The 16,137-nt window shown below is 35.5% G+C and overlaps 1 protein-coding gene across 1 annotated transcript in view; it reads left to right on the top strand.

Annotated features, from left to right (window-relative positions):
• CNTNAP4 (contactin associated protein family member 4) overlaps nucleotides 1-16,137 on the top strand; it is a 262,491-nt gene that overhangs the window by 235,893 nt on the left and 10,461 nt on the right. Inside the window, exons 18-21 of the mRNA XM_070935657.1 lie at nucleotides 9,300-9,539; nucleotides 10,825-11,049; nucleotides 12,556-12,689; nucleotides 14,461-14,548. Coding sequence (XP_070791758.1) covers nucleotides 9,300-9,539; nucleotides 10,825-11,049; nucleotides 12,556-12,689; nucleotides 14,461-14,548 — 687 coding nt within the window. The remainder of the gene's footprint in view (nucleotides 1-9,299; nucleotides 9,540-10,824; nucleotides 11,050-12,555; nucleotides 12,690-14,460; nucleotides 14,549-16,137) is intronic.

The following is a 16,137-nucleotide window of genomic DNA, read 5'->3' as shown; positions in this document are numbered from 1 at the left end:
CAAGGAACAGTTAACAGACCTACTGTAGGTATTTTGGTTTTCAGAAAAGAAGGTTGAATTGCGGGGGGGGGGGACGACTGAGAGTGGTCTTCAAATCTCTGAAGGGCTGTTACATTGTAGATAGTTCAGATTTATTCTCACTAACTCCAGAGGGTGAGACTAGAAGTAATGGGATGAAACTTCAAAAATGTAGATACAGATAAAACATTATGAAGACCTTCTTGACAGTAAGAGCTGTCAATCAGTGGAATAGGTTATTGCATGAAGTGGTTTCTTTCCCTTTACTGAAGTTTTTGAAACAAGATAGTCATCTATCAAGGATGATATAGAGAACAGGGTTGGATCTGATGATTTCTTATGTCCCTTCCAACTTATGATGCAAAGAATAAAGAGACTGGAATAGGTCTATTGTTGATTTAGGGAATGGCTTTCGCAGAGTGAATGAGCCTCTCCTACATATGTATGCATAATATAAGATAGCTATACATAGAGGTGGATCTCCCACATTGTTTATCATAAGCAGACATGACAGAAGCAAAACTCTACAAGTACATATTCTTCTGTTTGGGTATGCATGTAATTTTTCTGAGTGAAAGTGCTTGGGAGAAAGATAAATGGCAAGAGGGAAACATAAATCACAAGTAAGATGGGTACATGATTTGGAATGCAGGTTGTGTTCTTGCTGGCTATACTGTGATCTTCAGTGAGAATGTTGTCTCTGTGTTTGATGATCAATAAAAGAGTCAGAAAAATAACTAACTAAATAAATAGCGGTAGAAGGAAAACCAGGCAATGAGTTTACGAGGAAAACTACTTTTGTCCTGTAAGTTAGAAATGTTTCCTATATTTTGTAATTTTTTTTTCTGTTTCAACCACTAAGTCACTGAAATGTAGTAGAAACTTTCAAAGATCCCTGAGGACATCATTCTTTGGAAAAGTTCAAGAAACTTGTACCTAGCAGACTACTGTGTTTCCCTGAAAATAAGACTCAACCGGAAAATATGTATGCTTGTAATATAAGCCCTACCCCCAAAATAAGGCCCAGTTAAGATTGTCAGGCAGACAGTTGCATTTAGTACTGTACTTCCCTGAAAATAAGACCTAACTGGAAAATAAGCCATAATATGTCTTTTGGAGCAAAAATTAATATAAGACCCAGTCTTATTTTTGAGGAAACACGGTATTGAACCAATGCTGTAAGAAGTTCTGTTTGCATCTAGTCAAGTCCTCATTTTTATGATTTTGTATAGTGCTACCATAATGAAATAGACAAATCTGGTTTATTCCGAAATATTAGTTTTAATGTCTTGACTGATTACCATTGAGGCAAAGCCTAATTTAGCAACATCATACATGGAGTAATTTGGGAATATGGTTTAATCATAATCAAATCAAAAGGAAAAGAGCTTTTGTGTTTATGGTGTCCTCTAAAAACAGCTGGGTATATATCTCTGTGTGCTCTTAATTACAGAAATAACTATTACTATAGGAATATGATTTTGATAATAAGAACATCTGGATATTAAACGGACTATTTTGGGTGACATTCAACTTTGTGTTTTCATGTGATTTTTTTAATAAGTTCAGCATTGAGAAATAAGTCTAGTTTTCTTTCATAGACCAAACTGCTATCAAGAAAATGCTTCGTTCATGTTTTTTCCTTGAATTTTACTATTTTTGGTAACTCTTCAAACCTTAATTCATTTTTTAAAAATTCCACTGAAGTTTCTTGCCTATGAGTGAAGAGTGGTAGTAATACTGCACTGGAATATAAGTTTATTAAGTAGTAACACAAAATGAATGCAGTGCGGTCTCTACATGGGCATAAGGCTTACATCAATGCATAATGTAAAAGTAATTGAAAAATTAGAAATGTTATGTAATGATTACAACTGCAATTATTTGTGAATGTATTAATTATTTGTAACTATATGGAAGCAAAGATTAATGATTATTTACCAGGTACATACCTTGTTCATGTACATTTGAAACAGCTTTTTAAAAATCAATGATTTCCTGTTGCTAAACTTTCCCCAATCCGAGAGGATTATTTAGGGTTCAGTAGTTAGCTTCCAGTAACTTAAATTAATAATTAGACTTTTTCTGATCTTGACAACTAGGTAGAAGGATCTCTTTGTTTACTTATTTATTGTCTTACCTTTCACCTCTTGTAGCCAGCTTCCTGAAACTGGATTTTGAAACTGCTGTTTCCTGGAAGAGCCAGAATAGTATAAATATTTATTTTCTTGAAGCTCATGAGAGCCTCAATTGTTTCAAAGAAGTGATGAAAAGCAAGCAGGAGATATGATAAACATTAAGGTGAATGTGTCAATATAATGAATTAGAAAGTCCATCATGTTTCCCATGGGTGAACCAGGTGTCATGATGATGGGTCTAAAATGCTTGTGCATAGTCAAAATATATTTCCTTGGGTGTTTTTTTCCCCCCCTCACTGCACAGTTTACTCCTTAGCATGTTTATAAAAAGTAAGATTGGAAAGCCGTCTGGGTGACCTTGGGCTACTCATTCTCTCTTAGCTCAAGTCAACTGATAGGATTGTTTTTGTGAGGAAAATTGGAGGAGGAAGGAGTATTAAGCATGTTTGTCATCTTGAATTATTTATAAAAAGAATAAAGGCAAGATAAAAATCTTTAAAATGAGGGTGATATCAAGGTAATTGTCCTGATAAAATTTGGTCGAAACTTGAAATATAATTATTCCTTTTTGCTATCATCAGTAATGTTGTATCATCATTTTTTTTCACTCCTTTCTAATCTATTTTGTATTACCAATTCTTAGGTAACAATATTGCTTATTAGCATTTTCCATTCCATTTTATTTTTATACATGCTTAATTATTTTAGTGGTGATGTTTTTTTACATTGGAATAAAAATGTTTGTTTTCTTTTTTGATACTTTCCATAAAATACTGAATATGTCACTGATCTGTATTACTTATCTATTGAGGATGTCCCGAGAGACTGGTGGAATTTTGTGAAACAGATTTCTGGAAAATATAGGAAGGTCAGGAAATAGTAGTAAGACTCAAGCTTCCATTGAATGAACATAGATACCATTAAATAAAGTCCACTGTATTCTTTTCTTTTGAGAAATATTATTTGTTTCTTTCTATGCCATTTTATTAATGCTTTGTTAAGAGGTACGGTGGCTCAGTGGCTTAATCAGGTCCAGCAGTTCAAATCCAAGTACTGTGCAGCAGGGTGAGCTCCTGTTACTTGCCTCAGCTTCTGTGCACTTCACAGTTCGAAAGAATGATCTATGCAAGTAGATAGATAGGTACCACTTTGGTAGGGAAATGAGCTGGTGCTTTTTGAAATAAGTCAGATTCCTGACGGCTTTGAACCTTCCCAGTTGCCCTGCCTGTTTGTGGGGCAGCTCCAGGAAGGGAGGAGGCCTTGGGTGTAGGAAGAGCCACTTATCTTTCTCTCTGATGAAAAGTCAGCTCGCCGTCCTGTGGGAGGAAGTACACAAGTGTATCCTAAGGTAATTTGGCAAGCCAAACTGCTATTCTGCAATAGCATTGTGGTCTCCTGGTTACTGTAACCATGCAATACAATTATAACTATAACAATAACAATAACAACAATAATTTATATTGCAATATCAGGTGATGCACAAATTAAAGAGAAACAGCTAGGAAAAATAACAAAATATTGTGATTTGCAAATTGAAGTTGGGCAATTGTGGAGGAAGAAATCAATGATTGTATCAATAGTAATAGGGGCCCTTGGAGCAATGCCCAGAGCTGTGGTGGCACGGTGGTTAAAATGCAGTATTGCAGGTTAATTCTGCTGATTGCCAGAGGTTCGGTCCTCACTGGTTCAAGGTTGAGTCAACCTTCCATCCTTCCAAGGTTGGTAAAATGAGGACCCAGATTGTTGGAGGCAATATGCTGAATCTGAAAACCACTTAGAGAGAGATGTAGAGCACTGTGAAGCGGTACATAAGTCCATGTGCAATTACTATTGGAGCAATACCCAAAGGACGCCCAGATACATGGAAATTTTGAACTATTAGACATGAGTTTGAAAAAAAGCCCCACCTAACTCAGAACTGCCTTTATACTCAGATGTTACCTTAACAGCTACTTAGGTCCTTGGTTAGGACATGAAGAATCAAGTTTTTACCAGCCACAGACTGTGAATCGAATTGAAGATTAAATCAATAATAATAATAATAATAATAATAATAATAATAATAATAATAATAATAATAATAATAATAATAATAATAATGTGTGTGTGTGTGTGTGTGTGTGTGTGTGTGTGTGTGTGTATTTAATATTTCGGGTTTCTTCCCATGTAATTGTGGATATATCCCTAAAAGGGTAGAAGCGACATTTCGACAGAATCCCATCTGCCATCATCAGGCTTATGTCAGCAGTCTTTTGTAGTAACTGCCGTTGCTATTTCAAATCTGGTGCTGGTATTCTGGAATGGCTCCACCTTTTCATTCTGATTGGTTGGGAGTCCCAGTATGTGTTTATTGGCTTGGCTTCGGGTGTATGGTCGATTTTTCTCCACTAGGTAGCAGGGCTTCATCTTTGTGGCTGGTTTGAATATGATTTGGTTGGGACCTGTCCCTGGATCAATGTTTGGTCTATGCTTTATATTTGGTGTTAAGATTCATCTATCTATGAGAGCAGGTTTCCAAATAGTAGGCAGACGTGAAGTGTCATCCCGTTTATTCATGCAATATGGTCTTTTTTCTATTTCAATTGCTTCTCTGATTATTCTGCCATTGAGATGTTCTATTTTTGCAACTGTTTTTGTGTTATTAAAATTAATATTGTGTCCTGTTGTATTTATGTGTTGAACTAATGATGATGTGTGTTCTTGTTTTTGTATTGAGTTTTTGTGCTCCTCGATGCGCACGCTCATTCTTCTGTTGGTTTGTCCAATGTATGTTGATGGGCAGGAAGCACACGGGATTTCGTATATGCCTTGATCTTCTAATTCTATCTTGCTTTAAATTGAAATTCCATACCCACACAACATCTATCCAACGTATTCTGAAAAGAACTGAAATGGCATTACTTAGAAATGAAATCCATAGCAAAAGATTCCTATTAGATCAAGTAAACAAGGATCTATTAGCTTCATACTTAAAGATAAGCAATATTATTCACCCCATATTATGGGACAAAATAAAACAGCTTGCCACCTGGAGATCTGTAATAGAAACCACTCATAAAACTTACAGACATTTAAAGAAACTTAAGAAATTAGAACATAAAAAACCTCCAACCACAACACAACATCATTTAAAACAAGTAGTATACAATGCTTCTGATAGAAAACTAACAACAGCAGAAACAAATGTCTTAGCAAAGGGCTTTAATTTTGCAGTGGCACCCAATAAAATTCCAATAGAAACCATCATATGCGAAGTTGAAACCAGCCTAAAGAAACTCAGTGCTGACGATGCTGATAAAGTCAGACATGACGTCACCAACATTCTATGTACTAGTAAACCACCTAAAAGCAACTTATCAAAAGAAGAACAAAAAGCACTGCAAGTTTTAAAAAACAATAATAGCATAATGATATTACCAGCAGATAAAGGCAATGCAACAGTAGTAATGAACACAGTGGACTACGAAAAGAAACTGTCTGACTTACTTCAAGATGCCACATATAAACCCATAAACACAGACCCAACAACATATCTAGAAAAAACCACGAAGATAAAGATAAAATCAAGTACTATAAGTAAAGAAATCCAACAAAAAATTATTCCCAGAGAAAAATCATCAAAATGCCCAAAATGCCTCCCAAAAATACACAAAGATGGAATACCTCTCAGACCCATAGTAAGTTCCATAGGCTCACCTTTACAAAATCTAGCCAGATATTTAGCAAAACATCTGCAACCTTACGCAGAATCTGCTGCTTCATATGTACAGAACTCATACCATTTCATACAAATAATAAAAAAGCAACACAAAAGAAAATGACCTTCTTGTAAGCTTTGATGTTGTATCACTATTCACACAAATACCTGTCAAAGAAGCCCTGTCATCAATTAAAAACAAATATCAACTACCAAAACATATCACAGACTTAACAGAACATTGTTTATCCAACACATATTTCATACACAGAGGACAGAGATATAAACAAGTAGAAGGTGCACCAATGGGATCACCATTATCACCAGTCATCGCTAATCTTTTCATGGAAGAATTCGAATCCAATGCCTTAGAAAAAACTGTTAACAAACCAAAATTATGGGTCAGATATGTTGATGACACTTTTGTGATCTGGCCACATGGAAGAGATAAATTGGAAAACTTCTTAGTATATTTGAAAGCCTCCATCCCAAAATAAAGTTCACCATGGAGATAGAATCAGAAAACCAGTTACCTTTCCTCGATGTATTAATTTATAAAAAATCTGATGGCACCTTAGGACATACCATCTATCAAAAGAAGACACATACGAACCGCTATCTCAACGCCAAATCACACCACCATCCAGCACAAATAAACTCTGTTGCTAAAACATTGACCACAAGAACTAAACGTCTGGCTGATGAAGCACACTTACAAACAGAATTATGTACACTAACTAATGTACTGACATCAAATGGGTTCTGCAGAAATAAAGTCATCAATATGATCAAACATGCAACACCAAGACAGAATAAAAAACAACAAGAGGAACAAAACAATGGGAAAACCATCTTGCCCTATATAAGGGGAACAACAGATAAAATTAGCAAAGTACTACATAAACACAACATCAAAACCATATTTTGCACAGATAGAAAGATATCATCCATTCTGAGAAACCCTAAAGACAAAATAGAATTAGAAGATCAAGGCATATACGAAATCCCGTGTGCTTCCTGCCCATCAACATACATTGGACAAACCAACAGAAGAATGAGTGTGCGCATCGAGGAACACAAAAACTCAATACAAAAACAAGAACACATATCATCATTAGTTCAACACATAAATACAACAGGACACAATATTAATTTTAATAACACAAAAACAGTTGCAAAAATAGAACATCTCAATGGCAGAATAATCAGAGAAGCAATTGAAATAGAAAAAAGACCATATTGCATGAATAAATGGGATGACACTTCACGTCTGCCTACTATTTGGAAACCTGCTCTCATAGATAGACAAATCTTAACACCAAATATAAAGCATAGACCAAACATTGATCAAGGGACAGGTCCCAACCAAATCATATTCAAACCAGCCACAAAGATGAAGCCCTGCCACCTAGTGGAGAAAAACCGACCATACACCCGAAGCCAAGCCAATAAACACATACTGGGACTCCCAACCAATCAGAATGAAAAGGTGGAGCCATCCCAGAATACCAGCACCAGATTTGAAATAGCAATGGCAGTTACTACAAAAGACTGCTGACATAAGCCTGATGATGGCAGATGGGATTCTGTCGAAACGTCGCTTCTACCCTTTTAGGGATATATCCACAATTACACGGGAAGAAACCCGAAATATTAAATATACACACATACATACCCGTGAAAAATTACATAAATATATATATTTATATATTAATAACAACAATAACAACAACAACAATAATAATAATAATAATAATAATAATAATAATAATAATAATAAAAAGGGCTACCCCGCTATTTAGAAATTCTAAATTTGCCAGACATGAACATTTTGACTCTACAAAAAACCACCTTACTCGGAACAGCTTACATCCTCTGACGATACCTTAACAGTTCCTGGGTCCTTGGTTAGGACTCGAGCTGCTGAGCTATTAACCAGCCTCAAAGGCTGTGAATCTCACTAAAGATTAAATAATAATAATAATAATAATAATAATAATAATAATAATAATAATAATGAATCATGCCTTGCACCCTAAAAGTGATGTTGACCGATTATATTTACCAAGAGCAGAGGGTGGTCGAGGACTCCTACAAGTAAAGCAGACTGTGCAAGAAGAAAAATGCAGCTTGAATGGTTACATCCAGAAAAGTGAAGAACCAATGATTAAGGAAGTAAATAAAGGAGGCCTTTTAAAGACAACTAAAACAAAAGCAGAATATAAGAAAGAAGTAATTGAGCAGCGAGCTGAAAATTGGAAACACAAAGCTCTGCATGGCCAATACTTGAAAAGTATTGAAGGCAAAGCTGACCAGAAACTAACTTGGAACTGGTTAAGATCAGGAGTACTGAAAAAAGAAACAGAAAGCTTTATTTTGGCAGCTCAAGAACAAGCCCTAGCCACAAACTGTATGAAGGCAAAAATTCAACATGTTACCACCAACAGAAAATGCCGCCTCTGCAATGAAAAAAAGAGACAGTTGACCACCTGATCAGTGGGTGCAGCAAAATTTCACAAACTGACTACCTACAACGCCATGACCGTGTTGCTAAAATCATTCACTGGAAATTGTGCCAGAAGTTTGGATTTGAGTACAGCAAAAACCACTGGAAACATCAGGTTGAGAAAGTTTTAGAGAATGAGAAACTCAAGATCTTGTGGGACTTTAGGATTCAGACTGACAGGCACTTGGTCCACAACACACCTGACATAACAATAGTTGAAAAGAAAAAAGTATGGTTCATTGACATTGCAATACCTGGTGATGCACGAATTGAAGATAAGCAGCAAGAAAAAATCACAAAGTACCGGGACTTACAAATTGAAGTTGAGTGACTGTGGAAAAAGAAATCGTGTGTTGTCCCGATTGTAATTGGAGCCCTCGGAGCAATACCCAAAGGGCTACCCCGCTATTTAGAAATTCTAAATTTGCCGGACTTGAACATTTTGACTCTACAAAAAACCACCTTACTCGGAACAGCTTACATCCTCCGACGATACCTTAACAGTTCCTAGGTCCTTGGTTAGGACTCGAGCTGCTGAGCTATTAACCAGCCTCAAAGGCTGTGAATCTCACTAACGATTAACCAATAATAATAATAATAATAATACTTTGCTCAATTCAGGTGTGTGATCATTTATGTTTTTGTCAAAATGTTAATGTATAAAGGCTAATGACAAAAATACAGAACAACCATAAATAAAATGTTCTTGTTTTTGTTGCTATATTTTCCTTTATCCTGATATAATGTAAATATATGTTTTATATTCCTTCCTGCTGCTTTATAAGAATCTTGCCTGACATAAATAACATACTGTAATTATTTATAAGACAAAAAGGGTCAACATTTGTACCTATTTTGCGACTTGTGAAAATTTCCAGGTGTTCTTACATGCAAAGGTATTGTGGTTCTTAAAATTTATATACATTTATATTTATTGCAGGTGGGACAGCATCAAGACAGAAAGGATTTTTGGGATGCATTCGTTTTTTACAGTTAAATGGGAGAGCTCTTGATTTGGAAGAAAGAGCCAAAGTAACCCCTGGTGTAAAGCCAGGTTGTCCTGGACATTGTAGCAGCTATGGTAACTTATGTCACAATGGAGGAAAATGCAAAGAAAAATATAATGGATTCTCTTGTGATTGCACTTTTTCTGCATACGCAGGGCCATTCTGTAAGAAAGGCAAGCATAAATTGTAAATTTATTTTATATACAATATCAAAGGAAATCACATTGTTTATGTGTTACATTTTTTTAAGGATGTCTACTTGGAATTATACAGTTCTGTCTCTCTGACATTATATTTGGAAAGCCAGATGTTGATAACATTTTTTTCTCCTTATGTGACAGGCTCGAGTAGTGGTTTTTACCAATGTCCCAAAGGTGCTTTTTTCAAGAGGCAGCTGGACTTTCTGGTTTTTCTTTGAAGACATTTCACTTCTTATGTAAGAAGCTTCTTCAGCTCTGACTCTCCCCACCATCCAGTCAGAGCTGAAGAAGCTTCTTGGATGAGAAATGAAACATCTTCAAAGAAAAACCCGAAAGTCCAGTTGCCTCTTGAAAAAAAAAAAGCATGGTTTGGGACAACCATGACCTGGATGACTGAGAATCTCCATAGACTTTTTACCAATGTGTAGGTCCAAAACTGTCCTGCTTTCTGAAATGCTGACAAATTAATATGTAGTTTATGTCTTTTTGTTTTTGTTAAATAATATATAATTTAATAAAGAGTACTGGAAGTAGATAAAGAATACAAACACTATCTTCCAGACTTTTGTCCTAACATTACACCAGCAATCAAGAGGCAAACAATACCCCAATCAAAAAACTACCAACTCAGACAGAACAGAATGGAATAACAGAGTTGGAAGGGATCTTGGAGGTCATTGAGTCTAACTCCCTGCTCAAGCAGTAAACTATAGCCCAAGGAACCACCAAGGTCACTTTCACCAATACTGACAGGGAAAGCCATTAGAATAGAAAATGAGCAAAACCCCCCACTCCCTATTGGCATTGATAGTGTTACCTAGTTTGGTAAGGAAATATATGCAACAAAACAACCAAGCTCAGAGAGCACCAAGAACCTCACTATTATAAAAGAAATTAAAGTGAAATAATCAAAGCAATTACTTTGGAATGATAGAAAATGAAAACATAGCTGTCATTCAGTTATGCGTTCTACAAAAACACAAGTAAAAGACGAAAACAGTTCGCGTAACTAATCTATTTATAACTGGAAACTTACTTTCCTTAAATTCTTGCTAAAAGCATGCTGACAATTATTGTTAATGTTCTTAAATAGAATGTGTGGGTTTTATGTTCTTATTTCTTAATGCTTAAATAATAATGATTATGTTATTATTTCTTTCTTTTGGAAAACATTCTTTTGGGAACATTGTTACAATAAATAGCATACTTTATTTCAAGTTTATATTAAAAAACAAAATAAAAATGCATGTTGTTTCAGAGATATCTGCATATTTTGGAGCTGGTTCATCAGTAACATATAACTTTCAAGAATCCTACAATGTTGCCAAGAACTCCAGTTCACATGCTGCTTCTTTTCATCCTGATATGACGCTAACCAGAGAAGCGATCACACTGAACTTTCGAACAACACGGATTCCAAGCTTACTTCTTTACGTAAACTCATTCTACAAGGAGTATCTTTCAATTATTCTTGCCAAAAATGGTATGTACTCTTAATAGGGATAGCAAAGCTACCATTAGTTTTACTTTGGATATTAAGTGTTTAACATAGAATAGAATAACAGAGTTGGAAGGGACCTTGGAGGTCTTCTAGTCCAACCCCCTGTTTAGGCAGGAAACCCTACACCACTTCAGACAAATGGGTATCCAACATCTTCTTAAAAACGTCCAGTGTTGGAGCATTTACAACTTCTGGATGCAAGTTATTCCACTGAATAATTGGTCTAACTGTCAGGAAATTTCTCCTTAGTTCTAGGTTGCTTCTCTCCTTGATTAGTTTCCACTCATTGCTTCTTGTTCTACCCTCAGGTGCTTTGGAGAATAGCTTGACTCCCTCTTCTTTGTGGTACCCCTGAGATATTGGAACACTAATATCATGTCTCCCCTAGTCCTTCTTTTCATTAAACTAGACATACCCAGTTCCTGCAACTGTTCTCCATATGTTTTAGCCTCCAGTCCCCTAATCATCTTTGTTGCTTTTCTCTGCACTCTTTCTAGAGTCTCAACATCATTTTTTACATCATGGCGACCAAAACTGAATGGAGTATTCTAAGTGTAGCCTTACCAAGGCATTATAAAATGGTATTAACACTTCACGTGATCTTGATTCTATCCCGCTGTTTATGCAGCCCAGAACTGTGTTGGCTTTTTTGGCAGCTGTTGCACACTGCTGGCTCATATTTAAATGGTTGTCCACTAGGACTGCAAGATCCCTCTCACAGTTACATGATAGCTTCTCCATGAGATACTTAACTTTACTACTCTGATTATAATGTTACCCTATTAAAGCTTTATGTTTGGTGGCAGGAAATATATAAATCACCCTAATATATAGTAAGATCATATATGATAAATGATAGGTCAGTTTTAATAGAAATCATCCGTTCCTTTAAGAATGTCAACACTATTAGCTACTAATTTTGTTTAGAAAGAACAATGCTGTGGTTTTTTTTTCAAGAAATAATAAAATAATTAGTACCAAAATGTTGTTATTGCATGTAACTGCTCTTTTTATTTTCTGTACTTTGAAGAATTGCTGTGGCCATTTATCAAAAACATTGAAAAATTAATGTGCAATGTATGAAATGTTATAAGATTATAATATTAAAACATGTAATTGTCAGTACTGCAAATTACTGCATGTTCAATATGAATGTTAGACTACTGGCATCAGTTCTGAAATTATTACATGAACAGAATATAATTAACAGAGATTTTTCCAGCTAAGCACTTTTAAACCAAACTGGCTGCCTGATACAATAATAATTTTTCATCTGTCACTCACTCTTTATTTCCTTTGATGAAATAAATGATGTTGTCTCCTAATGTATTACATATTTTTCACGTCTACTTTTGCAGTTCAGTTTTATTATCTAGCCGATATTCAAACTATATTGTTTTCGGGGCGGGGGGGAACCTTTTTTTTCGTGTGTGTGTGTGTGTGTGTTTGTGTATCATCATGAAGCTAATGTATTCTCTATTCCCTTAGGAAGTTTACAGATCAGATATAAGCTAGATAGCCATCAAGATCCTGATATCTTTAGTATCAATTTCAAAAGTATGGCTGATGGGCAGCTTCATCGTGTAAAGATTAAAAGAGAGGAAGAAAAACTATTTGTGGAGGTAATGACAGAAAGAATGAAGGACCTGGATGTTACTAAAGAGGGAAAACATAAAAAATAATTAAATGTATTGATTTAATAAATTCATGTAGCATGTGCTCTTGCATGAATTGTAGAATTCTGCAGAATTTTGCTATTTACCTACAGTATACGCTCTATTTATTTGCAAAGAATACATTATGTTAATTCTTACAAAGCATTTGCAAATATGTAATTTAATGGGTGGAAGCAAATGTGGAATCTTTTAATCTCCACTTACCATTTTCCCCCATTAGTCAAAATGCAACTGTATCTTGGATTAAATCTTGAGGGTTTGAGGTGCAAGTACCTTTGATACCTGTCTCCTTGGCAAATGCCAGCTTGACTTTTAAGATTTTTAGAGGCTGTATTTATTTGCCTAGGAGCAATGCTTGGAAATCAGAACTTAAAGCTTTTGCAGCTGTATCATTGTATGCAGTGGTGGGATTCAAGGAATTTAACAACCGGTTCTCTCCCCTAATGATTTCTTCCAACAACCTGTTTGCCAAACTGCTCAGCAAGTTAACAACTGGTTCTCCCGAAGTGGTGCGAACTGGCTGAATCTCACCACTGATTGTATGTCTTCTATAATTCAGCTACAATTGCTTAAATCATCTTTCCTTATCAAGACCTTAAATTTTTTTTAGAAATGGTTTAATCTTCTGTTCTGGTAAAAAAAGGATATATATTGTACAATTTTTATCTTGTCATTTGTTTGATTTGTTCATTTGAATGCTTAATTGAATTCTTTATTAATATTTGTTTTATTCTATTTTCATATGTAAATCATTTTGTGATTTGTTATGAAGAACAATATAACATTTAAATAAAAATAACTAAACTAATAGATATAGCCCTAGTGGTATAGTGGTTAAGGCATCAGGCTAGAAACCAGGAGATGGTAATTTCTAGTTTTAGAAATTTCTAGCCTTAGGTACAAAGCCAGTACCTAAGATGGCCTTTAACCAGACACTTTCTCTAAATCTAGAAAAGAGGCAACAGCAAACCATCTCTGAAAAACCCTATCAATGAAATTGCAGGGACTAGTAGTCAGAAATTTTTATACCCCAATATGAGAGGGAGCATACTGTTTTCCTTTCACCTTTCATCTCCAATCCAGGAGCCCTCAAGCAATCGCATTCACAACAAACCATTTTATACCAAATTTATATTTGCTGATAAAGAAATAAAGGGAGACTAGTTTAGATCTATTTCAAGCTATTTAGCTCTCATCAGCTAGCCATACCCTTACTCGGATTTGAAGTTGGGCTGCCTGCATATTAGGCAGTTGTATTAACCTCTGAGCCACAAGTTCTCCTCCCTTTATCAGCTTGAGCCAGGGGAGAGCCAGGGAAGCAGTATGCTCCCTCCCATATTGGGGTAGACCAGGTGCTTTGACAGAAAAACACTTAATCTCTCCCCTGGCTTTATCAGCAAATATAAATTTGAGGTACACACACACACACACACACACACACACACATTCTCAGATAAGTAAGAACTTTATATTTGGAAGGGAAACTGTGTCAATTATACTGAACTTAACAATGGATAAAAAGCAGCTACCAAAATGGATTAATTTAAAAAGGTGTTAGGAAGATGAATGCAACATTGTGTAGGAAATTATCACCTTCATTTTAATGAATGACACAATATTATGGCTTTCTTCCCTTAAAAGTTCTGACATCAGTAACAGGCTTTCCTTTCTTTTTTCTCTTTTCTTTCCCATAATTGTATGTGGGACCATACTGAAGGTTAACCAGCATGAAAGGATGAAATTCTTTCTGTCTTCAGATATTCAGTTCAATACAATCAAGTCTCTCTTTCTGGGAAAGATACTTGGTAAGTATAGCGCAAAAGATAAAATGTAATCTGATATGTATATAGAGATAGATATAGATATAAAATAATAACCTTAATCTTGTTGAGAAACATTTCTTTTTCACATTTGATTAGGCAGAGAGTGACAATCAAGGTGGAAGCTTCATTCTTGTCACAGTGCATATATAATCACTGGTAAGTGCTTCTAGCAAGATGAGCAAGTGGATTCCATTAAAAATAATTTCATACTTATCTTTTCCATTTTGCAATCAGACATAATGAAACATGGCATTTTTAGTACAATCTAGGAAAGAAGAAAGCTAAATCACATTCAAATTATAGGGAAAGACAATGAATGGGTTGCTCCAACTCCAAGAATTCTTTCTTTTTGAACAATATGCTCTAGTACGGTCTTTTTCAACCTTGGTAACTTAAGGAGTATGGACTTCAACTCCCAGAATTCCACAGTCAGTAAGGTTGAGTAACAATGCTCTAGTGGAGAAAGTCAGAAAAGTTTTGTTTCTAACTGGATTAACTCATAGAGAGTGATCAAGAGATATCAGGGGTGAAATCCAGCAGGTTCTAACAGGTTCTGGAGAACCAGTAGTGGAAATTTTGAGTAGTTCAGAGAACTGGCAAATACCACCTCTGGCTGGCCCCAGAATGGGGTGGGAATGGAAATTTTGCAATATCTTTCCCCCAGGAGGGAGGGAATGGAGATTTTGCAGTATCCTTCCCCTGGAGTGGAGTGGGAATGGAGATTTTGCAATATCCTTCCCCTGCCACGCCCACCAATCCCCGCCCACAGAACTGGTAGGGAAAAATTTTGGATTTCATCCCTGAGAAATACGTGATACTGAAAGGCACATGATGAAATCACAGTTATGGCACCCAAGTGTGTGGCATTCTATTCAGCCCAACCATCAATCATCTTTGTTTGATGTCAGGAAGACGATATGAGACTGCAGAAGAATGCAAACAATTAAGAAAAAAATAAACCTAGTCTTGTACATTTACTTGCTGCATGAAACATATCTAACCACACCTACAATAGTATTAGTTATGTTCACTGCTTTGAGTTGATCAAATATTTTAAAAAATGAGGACAGGATAAAAATAAATCTAATAATAATAATAATACCTGTTAACTTCTTAATCTGCATTTTAAAGCTTAATGTATTTCAGTAAAACACATCAAACATGAACAACAAATAAAATCTCAGCTGACTTGTAAAATCAGACAATAAAATTAATGTTATGGAAATACTCAGGATTGGATAATTTTATTGTTTTTGTTTTGTTGTTTTGGAATGAAGACATAAAAAGACAGATTTTAAAACTTCTTTTCCTTCTCTCCTTGATATCAAATCTCCTGTTTTTCTTTTTTTCAAAAAGTATGTGAAATATTGGCTTTGATCTAAAGATCAGTTGGTTAGTACAGTTCGTGCAGGCAAGAAGTGATTTCTCCATCCCTCTCTTTTTATTTACTCCTCTGAAAAGCTGCTTCTGCAGTTCTGAATAAAACCTCTTCTTGAAGCAGAGAAGAGTAATGACAAAAATTAATGCAAGCAATTTCTGGAGGCTGCCTTCCCATTTAAAGACGATCAATA

The sequence above is a fragment of the Pituophis catenifer genome, unplaced genomic scaffold, assembly GCF_029215685.1.
Source record: "Pituophis catenifer annectens isolate HBS135680 unplaced genomic scaffold, rPitCat1.0.hap2 SCAF_2, whole genome shotgun sequence".
Classification (NCBI taxonomy): Eukaryota; Metazoa; Chordata; class Lepidosauria; order Squamata; family Colubridae; genus Pituophis; species Pituophis catenifer.
The sequence above is the reverse complement of the archived record's forward strand: the minus strand, read 5'-3'. Positions and strand labels throughout refer to the sequence as shown.